At 48.8% G+C, this 21448-nt stretch overlaps 1 protein-coding gene across 1 annotated transcript in view; it reads left to right on the forward strand.

Moving 5' to 3' along the window:
* Nucleotides 1–21298, forward strand: part of NUP210L (nucleoporin 210 like) — a 60455-nt gene extending 39157 nt beyond the window's left edge. Inside the window, exons 27-40 of the mRNA XM_056853508.1 lie at nt 1567–1698; nt 2631–2789; nt 4765–4856; nt 7213–7387; nt 8501–8676; nt 9621–9841; nt 10790–10926; nt 13634–13760; nt 15090–15239; nt 15702–15952; nt 18365–18569; nt 19188–19289; nt 20115–20189; nt 21219–21298. Coding sequence (XP_056709486.1) covers nt 1567–1698; nt 2631–2789; nt 4765–4856; nt 7213–7387; nt 8501–8676; nt 9621–9841; nt 10790–10926; nt 13634–13760; nt 15090–15239; nt 15702–15952; nt 18365–18569; nt 19188–19289; nt 20115–20189; nt 21219–21298 — 2082 coding nt within the window. The remainder of the gene's footprint in view (nt 1–1566; nt 1699–2630; nt 2790–4764; nt 4857–7212; nt 7388–8500; nt 8677–9620; nt 9842–10789; nt 10927–13633; nt 13761–15089; nt 15240–15701; nt 15953–18364; nt 18570–19187; nt 19290–20114; nt 20190–21218) is intronic.
* The last annotated feature ends 150 nt before the right edge of the window (nt 21299–21448 follow it).

The raw sequence follows: 21448 nt of genomic DNA on the forward strand, positions 1-21448 counted from the left end.
GACTCTGATCTGGTGAACCAGGTTGGTTTCTCCACTCCTGCACATGAAGCCAGCTGGGTGACCATGGGCTAGACACAGCTCTCTTAGAGCTCTCTCAGACCCACCTACCTCACAAGATGTCTGTTGAGGGGAAGGGAAGGTGATTGTAAGGCAGTTTGAGTCTTCCTTAAGTGGTAGAGAAAGTGGGCATATAAAAACCAACTCTTCTTCTTCTTGAGCCACTCTGCCTTTGGATTGCATCCTTTTCCCAATCACATTCCTCCAGGTCCTGAGCCATCGCTAGTTGCCAGCCACTGATATGTGTGTGTGTGTGTAAAGTGCCGTCAAGTTGCAGCTGACATATGACGACCCCAGAGGGTTTTCAAAGCAAGAGATGAACAGAGGTGGTTTGCCATTGCCTGCCTCTGCGTAGCGACCCTGGACTTCCTTGGAGGTCTCCCATCGAAATATTAGCCAGGGCCGACCCTGCTTCCAAGATCTGACCAGATGAGGCTAGCTCAGATCATCCAGGCAAGGGCCTGGCCACTGATAAGACAATGAATTTGGGACCCAGAAATTGATCAGAGAGGAGATTAGGGGTGCTCCTGACCTTCCCTCTGCCCCTACCAAGGATCCCAATCCAACATGGAAGATTTTTATCCTGGTGATAATTCATGTCACTGAGAAGATAAGAGTCGCTGGAAAAAGACAATTATTCTAGGAAAAGTCAAAGGCAGCAGGAAAATAGGAAGTCCCAACACAGGACTGGATTAACCATTAAGCAAAATAAGCACATGCTCGGGGCATCGAGGGAAGGCGGGCACCACAGAAATTTTCCATTGCCGGATTTACCATGGACCACATGGTGCAAAATTTCTAAAGGTGCAGGTGAACCAGGGTCCACAAAAAGGGCCCCCCACAATAAATGAAAAAAATTACATACATGCAGTGACTAAAATAAAAACTGAACATCACAATTTTTACTCTTATCCTTTAAAAAAAAACAAGCATGAAGAAAAAGTGTGAACTGATAATAATCACACTAGGCTCAATATATTATTTTTGATGGTTTATTATTGTTTATATTTTGAATTATATATGTATATATATGGGGGCACCAAAATCTTTTAAGGGCTTAGGGCAGGGGTGTCAAACTCAATTGTTACGGGACCCAGATATGACATAAATGTCACTTGGTCGGGCCGGGCCATGCCTCACCAGCCCAGATTGAGGGGGGGGGCTGCCTTGGCTGGCTCGCGGGCCAGATAAGAGCTCTGAAGGGCCGGATCCGGCCCCCAGGCCATATGTTTGACACCCCTGGTTTAAGGCCTCTAAGGGTTTTAATCCGGCCCTGACCCAACATGAGAAGGATTGACTCCATTGAGGAAGCCACGTCCCTCAGTTTGCAAGACCTGAGCAAGGCTGTTGACAATAGGTTGTTTATGGAGGTCATTGATTCATAGGGACGCCATGAGTCGGAAGCGACTTGACGGCACTTAACACACACACGCACAATCCATTTCGCAGTGAGGACCAAAGCCCAGGATGCCGATGCCACCAGAACGTGAGTCAACCTTGCCTTTGCAGATGCCCGTGTACGTCATGGGACTGAGCAGCACCCTGACGCCCTTCTCCTTCGGGAACGCCGACCCAGGGCTGACGTTCCACTGGGCAATGAGCAAACGGGATGTCCTGGACCTTCTTCCCAGACACTCGGAGGTACGGAGTCATCCTTTGCGCAACACCATCATTGAAACCATGAGAATTCTTTGTTAAATTTGGGGCAGCAGAACCTGGACCTCACCCTGGATTGGGAATGGTTTTTTCCTTCTACGGAAAGTAATTTGCCCCTGTCTAGGTGCTTTACACTTAAGCCTGACTAGATGAGACATTGATAGATCAGTGGTGAGATCTTCCCAGTTGAGTGTGCATCTGTATGTGTATAAGCCCAACCTGGCCTTGGAGAGCCAGCATGGTGTAGTGGGAAGAGTTTCAGGCTGGAATCTGGGAAACACAGGTTCAAATCCCCCACTCTGCCATGGAAACTTGCTGGGTCAGCTTAGCCCAGTCACACTTTCTCAGCCTCACAGGAGTGTTGTGAGAATAACATGGAAAAGCAGAGAACAGTGTTGTAAGCTGCTTTGGGTTCCCATTGGAGAGAAGACAGGGATATAAATAAAACATTGGAGACGATTTTGTGTGTATGGCCTGTGAAAGCTTATGTCAGAATCCGTTTCGGAGTTTTTAAGGGCTTTGTTGTGTTAACAGTAAGGCTATGTTGCATAGTGTTGGAGATTCCCTTGGGTTTGGGCAAGCTCTGTTTTGAAAGAATAGGATAGCTCAGTTTTGTGAGCTAAATTTCCTGACGCTTTAGTTCAGAGGTGAAGAATTGGTACGTGCTCCCCTGCAGGACGCGTCAGTTTGACAACAAATGGGTGGGCATTCTTCCCAATGTAACTTTTTCTGATTTTTCAGATTCCTAAAAGGAATCTTGTGTAACCCCTTTCAAAGGAATGGATGTAAACCTTGCAGCCTTACAGAATCATACCCTGCCAGGCAGGAAAAAATCTGCCTTCGGTATCCTCAGACATTCTGAAACAGGAGGAAAGGGATTCTCGGGTCAATTTCCAAATATTTCCCTTCTCCGCCAGGTCTCCCTGCAGCTTGCTCCAGAAAACAACTTTGCTATGGTCGTGCGCACAAGGACCGCGGGGCGAACAAGCATCAAAGTGACGGTGCGCACCCTGGAGGCGAACACCAGGCAGTTTGAAGGGAACCTCGCCGAGCTCTCGAATGAAGTGCAAATACTGGTACGGCCCCCGCAGACTTCTCCAAGCATTTGTGTTAATTCATCACCAACCCACCCCCACACCCTGCTCTTCTTCCAAAAGGTTCAGAGAATCACGTACGTGGTTCATTTCCCCATCATTACAACCTGGTCAAAGTAGGTTAGACCGTTGTTAGCTGAGCAGGGAATTGAATCCGTGTGTCATTCTGGTCCTGTGATTCGGCCACACATTGACCCACTGTGCAGAAGACGATACCGGCCTCCGGGTGCTTCCACATAATCCCAAATAGCTCATACCCTACCAGAAATTTTGTTAGTCTTTAAGGTGCTACTGTACTCCTGCTCTTTTCTATAACTGTCCTTCTGTTCTTTCCCGCCTCTTTTTCCACCAAGTTCACCCTTGCCTTGTTCCTTGCCCAGATAGCATTCGCAGCTTTTTGAACCAGACCCTTCACCTGTGCTTTCAACAGTGATGGAATCAGCTACCTAGGAAGGTAGTTAGCTCCCCCTCACTGGCAGACCTTAAGAAGAGGATGGACAAGCATTTGTCAGGGATGCTCTAGGCTGATCCTGCATTGAGCAGGGGGTTGGACTAGATGGCCTGTATGGCCCAGCTCTATGATTCTGTGATTCTATGATTCAATTTAATGTGCAGACATCAGCATATGATGGCATTGAACTTCATTCCGTTAAGTCTATACACCTGTTGCAATCAATGTGCTTAGGCTAGACTAGAGCAACTGTGTATAGGATTGTGCTATTATGTACATATATGTATACTTCTGCATCCTGTGTGCTGCAGTTCCTCCCAGCCCTACCCATCTCTCCACCCCCCACCCCCTGTACTCATCTGCACCTTCTGAACTCTTCCCCCTTACCTGCTTGAGCAGAAGACCACACGGTTGTGTTCTCAACAGAGCACAGCACTAAATATAGCCTTAGTAATAAAGAAATCGCCCTGACCCGGATGGCCCAGGCTAGCCTGATCTCGTCAGATCTCAGAAGCTAAGCAGGGTCAGCCCTGGTTAGTATTTGGATGGGAGACCACCAAGGAATACCAGGGTTGCTGTGCAGAGGAAGGCACTGGCAAACCACCTCTGTTAGTCTGTTGCCATGAAAACCCCAAAAAGGGGTCGCCATAAGTTGGCTGCGACTCGACGGCACTTTACACACAATAAAGAAATCACCTTATTTTTTTAAAAAACCCACAAATCTGTACTTTGCGTGCAGAGAAGATGCTTCTGGCGTCTAGCAATGACACCAGAGCCTGAAGCGATTGGTTCGGATCCTGTGTACTGCTGGTGGAAAGGAGAGGTGTAGGTGGATCTGTCTTGCCTTCTCCTCTGAGCCCTAAAATGGCAATGCTGAGGGAGATCCAAAAGGCCGTGCAATATGGGCAGCTGCCGTGAGGATTCAAAAAGTCATGCAGTGTGGGTAGCTGCAGTGAGGAGGAGGGCCCAAAAAACCACACAATGTGGGCAGCTGCAGTGAGGAGGGTGTCACAAGGAAGGATGCCAGCAAGAACCTCTTGCATCAGTGGAAGAAGCAGATGAGGGGACTTTGCATTCTTCCCTCCTCGCTACACCTGTGTTGTGTGGCTTTTTTGTCCACAAAGTGTCCCCCAGCCTCCTGGCCTCATCGTAGGTTCTAACCCATTATAGGGTCTAACCCATTGTCTTGATGTTGATTTTTTGCTATCCATAACAAGCACAAAATACCTCTTTGCAAATGCTTCAGATTAACATAACTTGGTAGGATGACAAGAATGGAAAAGAAGCAATTAAAGATAACAGCCCCTCCCCCCATTTTTTAGCAGTTGCTTAGAAGAGGGGATGCAGCTAGATGCAGTTTCTCTGGCAGTGGTGAGAACACTCCCTCTGTCCAATGGAACCGTTAAAGACAGAGAAGCCTCACTGGCCCTCCTTTTCACCGGGTCACCTGAGCAGTTAATGTGGAAATGGAGGTGTTTTTTCCTTCCCTCCCCTCTGTCCTTACAGGTGTTTGACAAGCTTCGGCTCTTCTCCCCAGAGTGCCCCACAGAACAAATTCTGATGTCCATGAATTCACAACTCAGGCTGCTCACAAGCAGGTATTAGAGTAGAAACGGATGGGTTAGGGGAGGGAGCTGGGCAAAGACCAGGCCGAACAAGGCTGCGTTTTCACCCAAGAAAGTCACTGCTGGGTAAAGAAGCTAGCTTGCAGCAAAGAGTCTGGCTTCTTCCTCCAATTGGATACGACCAGTGTGAAGGAATGGACTTATAAGCCCTCCCTGTTCCTTCAGTTTGCTCCCCAGGAGGTCAGCAAAAGCCCCACAGCTAACCAGAGTCTGCCCTCAGTGATTTATCAGGTTAATACGAGCATGCGCACGCTGTATGGGAGACTAATATAGCCCAGAGTAGAACAACTTGCAGGCATTCCACCTTAGTGGGCTTTCAGATTTGAAAATTGATATACACCCCTACACACATACCTGGGCTTTTAGGATTCTGTTTATGCATTGTGATATGTTTGTATATTGTTTGTGTGTGCATTATATGGGATTAGTATCTGACCACTATGAAGGCCAGTTGACTGAAACACGTAGTGTGTGGTTTATTTTTATCAACCTCAATAACTGCTATTGTGCTGTGTTTGATCAATTTTAAAGTGCCCTAAAATAAATATATATATTATATAACATTGTTTTACCTTTTTCTACCCAACCTTTGGGTACCCAGTTTTTGGTTTTTCAGGTTGGGTCTTCTTCCCCCCCCCTTTTTTTGTTTTGTTTAGTGTCTCCTGCTAAACAAAGTTTCAAATCTAGCACTCTGGCTGCTGTCGCCGTTCAGAGAGTTGCCACCCTTCCCACCTCACTCCTACAGACTATACGACAGCCATCTAAAACAGTTTTCACAATCTCAGGCTGTCATGCTCCAGGGATAGCGAGCATACTCTCTGCCCCTCCCCATTACTTCGCTACAGATCACAATACCAAATAGGCGTGGGGTATTCCCAGAGATAAGACTGAAAGCATTCCGAATGTAAAAACTTTCAATAAATGAATAAGAATAATACACGTGGTCTGTTTGAGTGCTCAGGCTTGAGCCAAGGGTACAAAGAAAAGGTGAAAACATGCAATCCCTGCTCCCAACACTCAAACCGATATTCATGGCTTGTGCCCATCCGTAGAAAAGATCAAGATAGAAGAGTAAAAGAGGTTCTTCTCCGTGTCCAGAGAATTTGTAATCGCCCCATGGGAGAGTCCCCCCCACCAAGGGTCATTCAGCCTTTCTTGCTCCAAGAGCAGAGATCGTCCAAAGGAATTCAGCGAGGTTTTTTTCTTTTCTAGAGGCGGACAATGTATTCCTTCTGCTACTACACTCTTTGAAGCAAAAATAGTCACCCAGCTTCTTTACAGTGTGCCTTTGTGGGCCACGTTAGTAGGCGAGCACCTTGATGCTGTTCTGCATAGGTTTCTAAAAAAGTTAGTGGGTGCTCCTCACTGCGTGGCAGGGATTGCTGTTAGAGAAGTGCTGGCGATTCATTCCCCAGAGGCAAAAGCGTGGGCTGTAATTTTCAGCTATTGATTAAAATTTCTCTTTGCTTCAAGAGGAAGAAGGGGTCTAGTGTCTAGCCGTTTGGCTCTGAGAAGTCTCTGTCCCTTTAGGTGCAACATTTTAGCAGGATGTGAGATGGTGAACCATTGTCCTACTTTGGCCAAAGACATTAGCCTGTGTAAGTCCTACAGCACTCTTCGCTTGGACCTTGATGACTCAGTCCTCCAGCCTTAATCCATATTCTCCCATACACACACACACACACACACACACACACACACCTGGAGTCTGAAGTTACATTGCACATTCAGGAGATCTAGTCACAGATTGACAACATCGTGTATAGTTTAAGAGGGTCATTTGAAGAGCAGCCTATCCACTGCCTTCCCCGCCCCCTCTGTGTTTTAAGATTTTCTTTGTAATCAGGCTGGCCAGCTTTTTTACAAGAATTGTCTGTCACTGTTTGCTTCCTGGCATGTTTCCAGCATTCTGCTAGCACCCGTTCATGATCTGTAATTGGTAACGTTTTAAAGATTATTTCTATGCCAACTTGAGCCGAGGAGAAAGGCAGGGAATAATTATTTTGATAAATAAATAAAACGATCTTAGCTGTTAACTCTCGCAGATGCAAGCTGGTCTTTGACTGTAATAAACAAATGATGATGAACTCTCGCAGGGGCTGCTGCATAGAAGGCCCTGCCTCCTAACTGGTCCTGGTTTATACCTGGTTTATACCAAAACCAAAATATGTAGCTAGCTCAGAACACGGAGTCACTCCATTCCTTGAGCATAGTCTGTGGAGGATCCCAGCACTTCCCGAATCCCAACGTGGGCCCAAAAGTGCAATGTTCCAGCATCCCAGCTCAGACCAGGGGCACACTCACTCTTTCCCCCCCTTTACCATTTCAGGGATGGGGCAGCCTTTGTGAGCTCTCAGCTCCTCCAGTGTCACCCCAACTCCTCTGTCATTGAGGAGGACGGACATGGCCTCCTCAAAGCGGGAGCCGTCACGGGGACCGCCGTGTTGGAGCTGACCTCCTTGGAACCTTTCGGAGTCAACCAGACCATCATCACCGGAGTGCGGGTAAGGACCCTGGGAAGGGGGTGGGTGCTCAGTAGGAGCACAGTTAGAGTGTTGGACTAGGATGTGGTAGGCCCCAGTTCGAATCCCCGCTCTGCCACGGAAAGTTGCCGGGTGACCTTGGGCTAGTCACACACTCTCAGCCTGATCTACCTCGCAAGGCTGTTGTGTGGGTAAAACGGAGAAGAGAAGGCTGCAAACCACTTGGGGTCCCCATTGGGGAGGAAGGCAGAGGTATAAACGACTTAAATAAGTAAATCTTGGTCACGGTGGGTCGGGCTGCAAGACGGAGATGAACATGCAGTGGTGGGCAAGGTAAAGAGCCAGTGTGGTGTAGTGATTAAGAACGGTGGTTAGGAGTGGTGGACTCTGATCTGGAGAACTGGGTTCGATTCCTCACTCCTCCACATGAGCGGCGGAGGCTCATCTGGTGAACTGGGTTGGTTTCCCCACTCCTCCACATGAAGCCAGCTGGGTGACCTTGGGCTAGTCACAGCTCTCTCAGCCCCACCTACCTGACAGGGTGTCTGTTATGGGGAGGGGGAAGGTGATTATAAGCCAGTTTGATTCTGCCTTAAGTGGTAGAGAAAGTCAGCATATAAAAACCAACTCTTCTTAAAGGAAGGCTCACAGCTAGTTCTGAACGCTGCGGCCATACTGATGGTCGAGGCTGGCTATCAGGAGCCTCTGACCCCGATATTACAGCAAAAGTGAGGGAAGTGTATCTGGCCCCATCATATTTGATCTTTAGGAGACAGTTAAATATGGTTTTATTTAGCAGAAGAAGAAGAGTTGGTTTTTATATGCCAACTTTCTCTACCTCATAAGGGAGAAGCAAACCAGCTTACAATCACCTTCCCTTCCCCTCCCCACAACAGACACCCTGTTCTTGAGTTCTGTAAGGAAGAAAAGCAGCTGATAAATGTTTTAAATAATTTTTTAAAAAATAATTCCTGTGAAGATTTCACATTGTGGCTGTAATACTGAAAAATATCGGCCCGCTTTCTACGGAGAACAGTGTGGCTAGATTTGTAGAGGCACACTGGGGACACCTCTGCCTAGCAGTTGAGCCTCGCAGCTGAACAGCGTCTGAGACAGAAATCCTTTCTTTTCCAGGTGGGCCCCGTGTCCTACCTGCGGCTGAGCAGCTTTCCCAAGCTCTACACTGCCAACAAGATGCCCCTGCGCACCTTTCCCTTGGGTATGACCCTTACCTTCACCGTTCAGTTCTACGACAGCACCGGGGAGAAATTTCACACGCAGAACACCCAGCTTTTCCTGGCCTTGAACAGGTACAGCCCGAGAAAGGCACACTGGGCAAAAAGGCTGGGCTGTGTTTGGGGAGCATGATTCGATTTTACGGCTGTCACTCCTCAGGCTGTCACAGCTTTGAAAGGTCCGTGTGCGCAAATACATGGCCATCAGCATCGGCTGCAAGGCTGGTCAACTGGTCAGTTGATATCAGAGCTTGAGAAGGTGCAGAAAAGAGCCACCAAAATGCTTAGGGGACTAGAGCAACTGCCCTGTGAGGAGTGGTTAAAACACTTTGGGCTGTTTAGCTTAGAAAAAAGGCAGTTAAGGGGAGACATGATAGAAGTCTATAAAATTATAGTAAAGAGTTAAAAAAAAGAAAAAGGGGGAAATTATGCATAGTTTGGAAAGTGGACAGGGAGAAGCTGCTGAAACTGGAGGGTTAGCGATTCAGAACAGAGAAAAGGAAGTCTTTCTTCACACAACGCAGAGTTAAATGGTGGAACTCCCTGCCCCAGGATGTGGTGATGGCTGCCAGCTTGGAGGGCTTTAAGAGGGGAGTGGACATGTTCATGGAGGAAAGGGCTATCCATGGCTACTAGTCAAAATGGATACTAGTCATGATGCATCCCTCTTCTCTCCAAGATCAGAGGAGCATGGCTGTTATATTAGGTGCTGTGGAGCACAGGCAGGATGGTTCTGCTGCAGTCGTCTTGCTTGTGGGCTTCCTAGAGGCCCCTGGTTGGCCACTGTGTGAACAGACTGCTGGACTTGATGGGCCTCGGTCTGATCCAACATGGCCTTTCTTATGTTCTTAATTTCCTGCATTGTGCAGGGGGTTGGACTAGATGACTCTAGAGGTCCTTTCCCACTCTATGGTTCCATGAGTCTCCAGCTCTGCGGTGACAGTGTTGGGCAAAGACCCCTGCCTGCATGGGAGCCATTGCCCTGTTTTCACAGGTTCCCCCCTTTTTTTCGTCTTCAGAGATGACTTGCTCCTCATCCGTCCCAGTAACAAGAACTACACGTACGTCGCCCAAGCTGTGAATAGGGGCGCAACCCTGGTGGGCGTTTGGGATGAGAAGCACCCCGGCATGGCGGATTACATCCCCGTCCCCGTGGAGCACGCCATCGAGCCGGACCTCTCGGAGCCACTTGCCCTGGGGGACGTGGTGTGTTTCAGCACGCCCCTCGTCAACCAGGAAGGTCAGTGGGGTGGTCTTTGGCCAATGTGGCCTCTCTTCGGTAAAGGCAGGTAAATGAGTTATGCACCCAACTGCTGTACACATGAACACATGAAGCTGCCTTCCACTGAACCAAACCCTTGGTCCATCAAAGTCAGTTTTGTGTACTCAGACTGGCAATGGCTCTCCAGGGTCTCAGGCAGAGGTCTTTCACATCACCCACATGCCTAGTCCCTTTAACTGGAGATGCTGAGGTTGAACCTGGGATCTGCATGTCAAGCAGAGCCTCTACCACTGAGCCACAGCCCCTCCCCTACACACATGAAGCTACCTTCTACTGAATCAGACCCTTGGTCCATCAAAGTCAGTATTGTCCACTCAGACCATACTAACTGATCAATCCTATGCTGATGGCACCCGAACTTCTCCATCTTAGGGAGGTGTTATAAGAAGGCGGCTGTGCATCAGTGCCAACCGCTTTTTTCACTCAGTCTGCGGGTAAAGAGAAAGGATGGAGGCGGACAGACATGGGGATAGGGAAAACACAACAGGGAGCAGAAGGGGCGGGAATGAAGGAGAATGCGGGGAGAAAGGACTAAAGGAAAAGGGCCATTGTGGGGGGAAAGAAGAGGATATTGGGGTGGGGGTAAGGCGGCCAGGCTCTAGATGTAATGCCGTAACATGAAAAACAGTTTGGAAATTTTATACATTTGTTCATTTTCACAATTCCCCCATCTCCCCCCCCCCCAAAGTAATTCCTACCAGCATTATAGGCAAAGGAGCAGGCTCCGAGGGAAGCACCCGGGGTCGCCCAGACAGATATGCTCCCGGGGTGGGATTTGATCTGGCTAAACCCACGTCGGTAGGTCTGTCCTCCGGACCACATGGTCCATTATGTTGATGGTATCCTTGGAATGCAATGGAGAAAGAATGAAAATTGAAAGGGGCCCCTCGCTCTTTGTTTTTTTAGGGGAACCTGGGACGTGGCAGATCTCGCCCAACAATGTCCTTGAGTTAGATATGATGACCGGAGCGGCGTTTGCAAAGAATGCTGGGAAAGCCACAGTCTTCCACAATATCCCAGGGACGGTCAAAACCTACCGAGAGGTGCGCTCTGCTGCAGTGGCGGGTCAGCTGGTGCTCTGTACAGGCCACAGGAAGTAGGCTGCTTCTAAGGGGATAGACTGGGCCTTCCGCCCCGCCCCCATTCCCGAAGTATCAGGGAAAAGGGGAGGCTGAGAGCTGAAGACTGAGCATGTATCTGGTGGTGGAAAGGGCTGCCAAGTCACAGCAGACTTAACATCAACCCTGTTTTCAAGGCAAGAGATGTTCACAGGTGGTTTGCCATTGCCTGCCTCTGCGTAGCCACCCTGGTCTTCCTCAGTGGTCTCCCATCCAAGGACTGACCAGGGCCAACCCTGCTTAGCTTCCGAGATCTAATGAGGTCAGGCTAGCGTGGGTCATCCAGGTCGGGGCCGGATCCTTCTGTTGAAATCAATGGATTTTGCAGGATGTAACTCTGCTCAGGATGCGTGTGTGCATGCGCGCCGTGAAGGCACAGCTGACTTATGGTGAACCCATAGGGTTTTCAAGGCAAGAGACAGTCGGAAGTGGTTTGCCATTGCCTGCGTCTGGCCCAAAACGCATGGCCGTGTTGCCAGGCGCTTCTCCCTCGAATGTTGCAAATCTCAGAGGTCCACGCTCATGCTCGTCTCCCGAGCACATGATCGCCCCTCCTCCTTCCACAATACTTCCAGGTTTTCAGATTGCAGTGTTGTGCCAATTTAAATGGAATAATCGCAATGGTTCCATGAATTTTCAGGTGCGTTTTGGCACCTGGGCCAACTCCCTGCTGGGAGACTGTCCAGCCCCGGTGGCAGCTGCGGTGGCAGCTTCCCCCCACACACACACCATGCACCTTCTCTCACCCCTCTCATGCACCTCCACCCTGGGATGCAAGGGTGGAGGTGCACAGAGCGGCGGCTGCTCCATTCTCCAGCCGTCGCAGGCTCCATTTGCCGCCGGCCTCCCCTCGCCTCCACCTGGGGACAGAGGGGTGGAGGAACGCAGAGTTGAGGTGGTGGCTCCTGCCAGGCACTCCTTCACGTGTTTAATTTTTGGGTTCCAGAAGAAAAAAGTGCGATTTGACAGGGACAAAAAAGCCATGCGTTAACGGCCTCTGTGTCATGACCTTGGTCTTCCTCAGTGGTCTCCCATCCAAGGACTAACCAGGGCTGACCCTGCTTAGCTTCCTAGATCTAATGAAGTCAGGCTAGCCTGGGCCATCTAGGTCAGGGCAAGAGGGTATCTACCTACAGCAAAAATAATAATAATAAATAAACCAAAAACACTAAAGGAGAGAAAACAGGGCCTCAAAAGTAACCGGGGGTGGGTGGGGGAAAGCATAATGTAGCTACATTAAAGACACTCTGGCTTATAGCTTTTGTTTCTTCATGTTAAGTGTTAAGACTCCCTGAACACACATGAAGCTGCCCTATACTGAACCAGACCCTCAGTCCATCAGAGTCAGTATTGTCTGCTCAGACTGGCAGCGGCTGTCCAGAGTTTCAGGACAAGGTCTTTCACATCACCTACTCGCCTAGTCCCTTTAACTGGAGATGCCGGGGACTGAACCTGGGACCTTCTGTGTGCCAAGTAAAGGCTCTACCACTAAGCCACAGCCCCTCCCCCTGGTCCCCAATCACAGATTGAGGCTGTTTTACAGGATACAAGAAGATGCTTCCTTGACCCAAGGAACTTGTAATCTAAAGTCAGACAGAAAGGAGGCTGCAAAGGGTGGTAGTGGTGGTTGGGAAAAGGGGTGAGACTATGCCCTTATTCCGGCTTAGATTCAGTAGAGAATGGGGGGCCAAGCATTGGGTTGTATCCTACCGATCTCTTTTGTTAACAGCAGAAGCTTTCCCTGGTTCAAGGAGCCTCTCGCACATGGGGAAAGGTATGCCGCTAGCAGGACAGATCTTTGGGATCTGGGCTCAGAGGCTGCTGCTTTCCATGCCTGAATCCAGGTAACAAACTTAGAAGAAGAGTTGGTTTTTATACCCCGCTTTTTTCTACCTTAAGGAGTCTCAAAGTGGCTTACGATTGCCTTTCCTCCCCACTCCCCCACAACAGGCACCTTGAGCAAAATGGGGCTGAGAGAGTTCAGAGAGAACTGTGACCAGCCCAAGGTCATCCAGCAAGCTTCATGTGGAGGAGTGGGGAATTGAGCCTGGTTCTCTGGATTAGAACCCGCTGCTCTTAACCATTACACCAAACTGGCTCTTGACTTATAGGGTTGAATCAAGACTAGGACACAAGGATTTCCACTCATGGAGCACTGTTTTCCTCTCTCCCTCCAAAATGCCCCCCAATCCTGTTCTTGGGGGAAAGGGACTCCCCCCCCCAAACAGGACTTGGACTATTTTCAGCTGCCATCTGATTGGGGAGGTGGGAAAATCGCACACCTGGGAGTAGAAAGCCTTGTGCCTGTGGAAATTGGTTGTCTGTATCTAACCCATAGAAACTTGGCCACATGTGTTGATTCTCTAAGCGTAACATGAGTCCACGCATTCTGGATCTCTTGCTTTTAATAAGAATTAAACAGAGGGAGGTGGACTGGTTTGTTTTTCTTTATTTTGTATGCGTGGTGACAGCGTAATATTATGGTTATAAATGGATTTAAAAAAAACAGTTAAAACTCTGCCTACAATCAGGCCCGCACCCATTTGGCCCAGGGAAATGAATTCCTGCTTCCCCACAGTGGCCAAGTGCCGTAATCCTTCCACGTACAAAACAGTCCTCTTGCTTTCTTCAGGTTGTCGTCCGTGGCTCCTCAAGATTGAGCCTTCACCTTGGTCCCAAAAGCTACCTCACCAACTCCCCGAACGCCTCTGAATTCCGGGTTTTCATTGCCACAAGCAACACAGGCACAACTCTTCGAGGTAGGGGCCAGCCCAGCCACTCCTTCCCATCCCTTTCTTGCTGTGAATGCTGACACTGGAGGAGGGGGCAGATGCCAGTCCTGTATAGTGCCTGCAGGCTATCAGGCAAAGAAAGGATCAGAATAAGCACAGCTCCTTTTTTAAAGTTGTCTGTTTCTGTCCTTTTAAAAATGGAAATGTTCGCCTGCTTCATGAGTAACCCACCTTTCTTGAACACATGAACACCTGAAACTGCCCTTGGTCCATCCAGACAAGTTGCTAAATTTTGCCTTGGGATATGTAAGACTCAGGAAACAATAGTAAAGCCGTTGTAAAACTGTAGACTTTATTCTGTTGTTTTGAATCATTGTTTTAAATCTGGAACTTTTGTTAAATCTTGTTATCTTTTGTTATACTGGTCAAAGACCGCAATAAAAATTTATGACAATTATGACCCTTGGTCCATCAAAGTCAGTATTGTCTAAGGCCAGCAGCAGCTCTCCAGGGTCTCAGGCAGGGGTCTTTCACATCACCTACCTGCCCAGTCCCTTTAACCGGAGATGCCAGGGATTGAAACTGGGACCTTGTACATGCCAAGCATATGCTCTACCACTGAGCCATGGCCCCTCCCCTTGCACAGATGGGGTCAGGAAGGGATTGTCCTCCGGCCAGATTAGGCAGGTATCCTGGAGGTTTTTTGCCTTCCTCTGGGCACGGAGCTGGGGTCATTGGGGAAGTGTGGGTGATGGTGGGGAGGTAGTTGTGAATTTGCTGTGTTGTGTGTGGGGGGTTGGACTAGATGACCCTGGAGATCCCCTTCCAACTCTATATTCTATGATTCAGGGAAGGAGGAGAGCTGGGGATGGAGTGGGAAGCTAACTGTGCTTTGACACACAGGTTTGCACAGTTATAGGGGGCACAGCGGTTTGACGCTGAATTGTGTTTGGATCCAGATTGTCAGTGCCTGAAGAGAGGGAGTGCTTAAGGAAGTCCTGAACTGTCATTCAGGAAGTGACTGCGAAGCCAGCGCATACTTGCTTCGCATTTCTTAAGAACCCCTTTAATGTGACCTTTTGTGTTTACTCTGCCCCCACCATGAAGAATCCCCTCAAGGAACCATGCAAAATCACAACTGCACGTTAGCTATGTACATGGCGGTTGCTATGCAAACAGGAACGAAAGAACAGGCGAGTGGGGGTGGGTGGGATTTCTCCTCTTGCGTTGGGACCGTGAATAGGCATTTTAAAGGTCGCATTTAAAAAAAAGATTTGAGCAAGCATCAAAATTGACCCTGTATAAATGGACTGTATGTGTGTCTCCCCCACCCCTTCTGCTCTCTCCCCTCCCCAGGTCCTTGCACTTCTCTTCAGCTTCATGCTATCACCAGCAGGCTTTCCCCAGAAACTCACCTGATTTGCCAGGTGGAGTTCAAGGACACCATTCAAGATATTGCAGGCAGCAAAGTCTTTCACATTCAGTCCGAGTTCTACACCGACAAAGGTGGGCACAGCAATAGTTCCCAGGCTAGATCTCACAGGTCCTCACAGCTAATAGTGGCGATTTCCCCATAGAGAAACTTCTTGCAGCAGGGGGAAAAGACAGTTTTTACACCCTCCTTTCTCTACCGTAAGGAGTCTCAAAGCAGCTTACAATCGCCTTCCCCCCCCCAACCACCACCACAGGCACCTTGTGAGGTAGGTGGGGCTGAGAGAGTTCGGAGAGAACTGTGACTAGCCTAGGGTCACCCAGCAGGCTTCATGTGGACGAGTGGGAAATTAGAGTCTCCCGCTCTTAACCACTACACAACGCTGTCTCTCCAGCATGTTGCTGTTAGCCAGATCCAACCCTGTTTTTCCCCTAGACTGTAGAAATGGCAGCAGATTGCATCTGAGGGCAGCAAATCTTCCATTGTCCCCCATCCCTTTAACAGTCGCTCTTGAATTTCCCTCCTCCCACCCCAAGGTCTCTATGGCTGCAGCATAACGCCTAAACCCCAGCCAGAGGAGGACCTGCTAGCGCTGAGCACAGCGGACACCTCGGTGTACATAACAGCCTCGCTCTGCAGCGAGCAGAGCCGAGAAGGGGTGCCAAGGATCTTGGTTCCCTTCTTCCCCGCCTTTTACATCAACCAGTCAGAAGTCATGTTCAGCGGCCAGGAGCTAAGCGCTGAGATCTTAGTGTTGGGCACAAGGAGGGTGACGGACAAAATAGAGGTATGTTGAAAGCCCACAGGACAGGTATGCCCACATACACATATGTGCACAATAGAGATGTGGGACATGAAATGCTGAACGCAAGGCCCACACACTCCTTTCTCAGATCCTGTCTGTCTTTAAATAAATTATAAAAAAGGGGTATTGCAGAGCATGAGAAGGTGCAGAAAAGAGCAAGCAAAATGATCAGGGGAATAGAGCAACTGCCCTATGAGGAGCGGTTAAAACTCTTAGGGCTTAGCTTTGAAAGAAGGCTGTTAAGGGCAGACACGATAGAGCTCTATAAAATGATGCATGGTGTGAAGAGAGTGGACAGGGAGCAGCTTTTCTCCCTCTCAGGATACTGGAATACAGGGGTCATCTGCTGAAGCTGGAGGGTGAGAGGTACAAAACTGATGAAGTCTTTTTTCACACAACGCATAGTTAAATTGTGGAACTCCCTGCCCCAGGATGTGGTGATGGCTGCCAACTTGGAAGGCTTCAAGAGGGGAGTGGACATGTTCATGGAGGAGAGGGGTATTCATGGCCTCTAGTAAAAATGGATACTAGTCATGTTGCGTACCTATTCTCTCCAGGATCAGAGGAGCATGCCTATTATGTTAGGTGCTGTGGAACACAGGCAGGACGATGCTGCTGCAGTCGTCTTGTTTGTGGGCTTCCTAGAGGCCCCTGGTTGGCCACTGTATGAACAGACTGCTGGACTTGATGGGCCTTGGTCTGATCCAGCATGGCCTTTCTTATGTTTTTAATTGAGATCAACATGACTGGGAAGGACAGGAAAACGGAGAGAAGGCCCCTCTTTTCAAGGTTGCATTCAGACTGCAAAGGACCAGCACACATACCCCAGAGCAGCTGTAGGCAGGGCCCCCCTTCTCCCAGACTGTAGCTGCTGAAAGGAGATGCTCTGGCCTTCAGGGCAATTTATAGCACCAACAGGTAGGACCCAATTCCTGGCTCACAGACACCCCCTCCCTCAGCTTGTTCATTTTATCCATATCCCACTTTTTGGTCCAAATCCCCAATTCGCGCTATTTGCAGAATACAGCACGGGGGTGGGGGTGCCGGTAAAAGTGAGCCAGGACCAGGTTATGGTGGTGTCTTCCACTGCCTCTCGCTCCTGGTGGAGGAAGAAATCCAGGTGCTTAGAGTTGGACATCACAATGAAACCGTTTTATTTCAAGTTCCCCCAAGCATGAGCCCTCTGGCACCTTAAGTGGTACAGAATTTACATCTAGGCAAACTTTCATGCATCAGAACAGATGTGTTTACATTAAAGGCTAAAATTTAACAGAAGAGGGAGTGGGGAGAGATGTTACCGAGAGGAAGCCAGTTAAATGAAATCCAAACAACAACAAGAAGAGTTGGGGTTTTTATACCCCGATTTTCTCTACCTTTAAGGAGTCTCTAAGCAGCTTACAATTGCCTTCCCCACAACAGGCACCTTGTGAGGTAGGTGGGGCTGAAAGAGTTCTGAGAACTGTGACTGGCCCATGGTGTCCCACCCACCCGCTCTGATTATACAATAAGCTGTTGTATAAATGCAATCAACCTACTGGATAGTTTCAAACCAGGGCCTGCAATAAACTAAGATGCCAACTCTTGTCCCCATACTCATTCTGACAATACAGTCATCAGGTCTAACAACACGAGCCCTACTGTCTCGCATTCATTCACTTGCTCATCTTCCAATGTTGGATATGCCATCAGGTATCAGTGGTGCCCTCCCACTCTCTACATAGGACACAAAAAATAAATGGGCATGAATCTGACATCAAAAATCACAGCACTCAAACACCAGTGGGAGAACATTTTAATCTTCCAGGTCATTCCATTGCTGACCTAAGAGTGGCAGTCCTCAAACAGAGAAGCTTCAAGGGGAGATTGCAATGTGAGATTGCGGAGTTGAGTTCACTCACAAGTTCAGAACGATGGACCCTGCCCCCTCCCAGGGCTGAATCCATAGGATACTTATCTCACTACAGATGCTAATTTCCTGCACCTAACTAAGCATTTCTCCCCTGCTCTAATCAAGCTGATCACATTTGTGTTGTACCTCTGCATCCTGACTCCCTGACAACCCCCCTACTCGCTCTGAAAACTAAATGTAACTGTTATTATTCTCCTGGCTACAGATTTTTGGGGGGATGGGGGAAAGAAAACATTTAGACTGTACGTGAAAGACCCTCAAAAGAGGAAGTCTAACATTGCAATGCAAAACTCAAAATATATTCAAGTTAAGGGCATGGATAATTTGCCTGATACTAGCACATGCATCCGTCAAGGAGGGGTTTCCTGCAGACAAGCTCCAAGCACCTCCTGGGCTTCTGCTGCAACAGACACTTTGCTAAGTTTTGGTGTTTACCGTTTGGCCGGCTCCAGCGTAGTGAGTCATCTTTCCTTCTGCTTGCCAAGGTCCAGCCCAGTTCCCCGGTAATAGTAGTGGAGAAGCCCTTCCACCCCCTGGACATGCCCGGACTTGTCGTGTACTCCGTCAGGGTGATCAACCTGACGTCCCTCCAGCAGATGGCAGCACCCATCTTCATCAACCTCTCCTGCTCCCTGACAAGCCAGAAGGCTGCCGTGTTGGTGCGGGTGCCACCGGGCAAGCATCTGTTGGGTAAGCAGGGCCTGACTCTGGTGCCGTGATGCTGAACACATGAAGCTGCCTTATATTGAATCAGACCCTTGGTCCATCAGTCAGTATTGTTTACTCAGACTGGCAGCAGCTCTACAGGGTCTCAGGCAGAGGTTTTTCACATCACCTACCTGCCTAGCCCCTTTAACAGGAGATGCCGGGGATTGAACCGGGGACCTTCTGCATGCCAAGCAGATGCTGTACCACTGAGCCACAGCCTCTCCCCTCTGATAGTTCCCTGGCAAGAAAGGCACACTTGGGAGCGGTCTTCTGGCTGGTCTCGTGAGAACAAAACCCTTCTTTGCACCTCTTGCCAGGCAGTGTAAGAAGAAAATATACCCTATCATCCAGAATATTAGTTAAATTGGTCAGTGTGTGTGTTAGGTGCCACCAAGCCACTTGACTCACGGCAACCCTACGAATTAATGACTTCCAAAATGTCCCATCATTAGCAGCCTTGCTCAGGTCTCGCAAACTTGAGGGCCTTCAGTAGGTCATATTAAACAGCCTACAACTTTTGTTGGCTGTTACCACCCAAGGGGGAAAAATAAAACCCCTGGTGGTCCCTTCCAACTCTATGATTCTCTGTGGCCCATCTAGGTCAGTGTGATGTGGGAATTGTCAGACAGCTTGTCGGCTCCTACCAGGTCCTCCTCTTCACCATCTTTGCTGTCCTCGCGTCTACCTCCATCATCTTCCTCAGTAAGTAGCAGAAATGGGAACTTTATTCAGGCAGGTGGGTAAGAACCTTGAGGGGGAGGCTGCGTCAAAGAATCAAGTCTGTACTTTATGGATGGTTAGACAAATCACATATTAGCCGCAATATGGAGGATAACCTCTCACCCAGGTCTGAAATGCTGACGACAGCCCTTTCAGACTCCCATTGGGCAAGGGTGTGGTTTGTTTAATAATAAGGCCGAAGGTTTTTTTTTTTGCCAAAACCTCTCTCCAGCCTTCGGTTCTTCCCCGGGAAAGTTGCCCTCACAACACACACAGCTCCTCTCATTAGTTTTGTAAAACAAAATTTATTTTTAAGAAAATGAAGAAAACACTCAATCAATAACAAGCAACTAAAACCATCCTACACCCTAGTGAAGGCTGTCAGAAGAAAAAAAGCTGACTCCAGGAAGAGGCTAATGCCTTAAAAAAACGTCCCCCACCAATCAAAGTCTAACGCTCAATCTCTCTCCACCTAGCAACATTCAGTCTTAAAGCCATACACCTGTTATTTTCATACATACAGGTTGCTTGTTAAGGACTCCTGAGATAACAGGTAGCTTTCTTGGGAATATTAACGCACTGTCAAAGTGGCATTAACTAGTACTACATTCAACTCCTTATCAGAGGATAAGCTAGACATAACCAGTGCATCGTGATGCACATACAGTGAGGACAAAACCGTGGCCATTATCAAAGCTTTGCAGCGGCTCCGCTTCAAATAAAGCTACCTGTTAGGTCCCTGCTGCCATAAATCAGAAAGGGTTAAGAGCGGGCCTGCTCCTGAAGCAATGCTTTTCTCCCTTGCAGCATATAACGCTTTCTTGACAAGAATACAAGAAGTCCCCGTGGTGTACATTCCCACTTCGCCTCCGGTACAGACAGGTGAGTGCAACCAAAGCCTTCCTGCAACCGCATGCGTGTCCTAGGCGGAGTTGCCAAAGCTCCAAGGTTGCATCAGGGAATGTGCTGCAGTCAACGGGACCATCAGCTGGACTCAACCCAATGGCAGACTTTCCTGGGGAAAGCTGAACAGTTTAAGAAAATTCAGGTTTTTCACTCATTTGATCCTCATCATTCTCATATGTTTGTGTAGTGCCATCAAGTCAAAGCTGACTTATGGTGAACTCATAGGGTTTTCAAGGCAAGAGGCATTCAGAGGTGGTTTGCCATTGCCTGCGTCACACCTCTGGTATTCCTTGGAGGTCTCTCATCCAAATACTTCTCAGGGCCGATGTCGAGTGTGTGTGAATGGCCCAAGGTCACCAGAAAGTAGGGACTCGAACCTGGGTTTCCCAGGTCCTAGTCCAACACCTGAAGAAGTTGATTTTTATATGCCGACTTTCTCTACCACTTAAGGAAGAATCAAACCGGCTTACAATCACCTTCCCTTCCCCTCAACAGACACCCCGTGAGGTAGGTGGGGCTGAGAGAACGTGACTAGCCCAAGGTCACCCAGCTGGCTTCGTGTGTAGGAGGGGGAATCAAACCCGGTTCCCCAGATCAGAGTCCACCGCTCCAAACCACCACTCTTAACGCCACACTGACTATCATTCTCATGATAGTCACTCAAGAGACTGCCAGAAGTGGGAGCTGATTTAATACATGCATGAGATGCAACCTTTGCTTCTTGAAGGATGTCTGAAGTTTATAAACAGCAGTGGAAAGTTTCGAACACCTCCCCACACACACAACCCTTCTACATCTGGGTTTTGCTCTTGAAACTTGGGCCATGCTTCTGCTACGACGAGACCAGATCAGCCCCAACTGCTTTGTGCCCAGCCCCTTCTTTGCCCAAGCTGCCGAAGTAAACTCATATTAAATCAGAATCCAACTTAATTCAGCCAGGGCCGTCCATTTTAGCTCCACAGCTGCACTCAAGTCCTTACCAACGGTTCTCTCCCTCCCTTCCAGCATACGGCTTTCCTCTGCCTCACGGGCAGCCTCAGCACCCCAGCGCAAGGCACAGGATCCGGCCAGGCAGTGAAATGTAAGGCGAAGCGAAGCCCCTCCAGGACTGTGTCAAGAATAAATGGATGTTAAGCCAGTGGCGGGTCTTGTTTTTAATCAAGGATGGCCACCTTCATGGTATGGAGAAAGGGAGCGCAGCACCTTCTGCTCAAAAAGGCCAGTTGTATTTTACT

Source organism: Euleptes europaea, chromosome 7 (assembly GCF_029931775.1).
Source record: "Euleptes europaea isolate rEulEur1 chromosome 7, rEulEur1.hap1, whole genome shotgun sequence".
Taxonomy (NCBI): Eukaryota; Metazoa; Chordata; class Lepidosauria; order Squamata; family Sphaerodactylidae; genus Euleptes; species Euleptes europaea.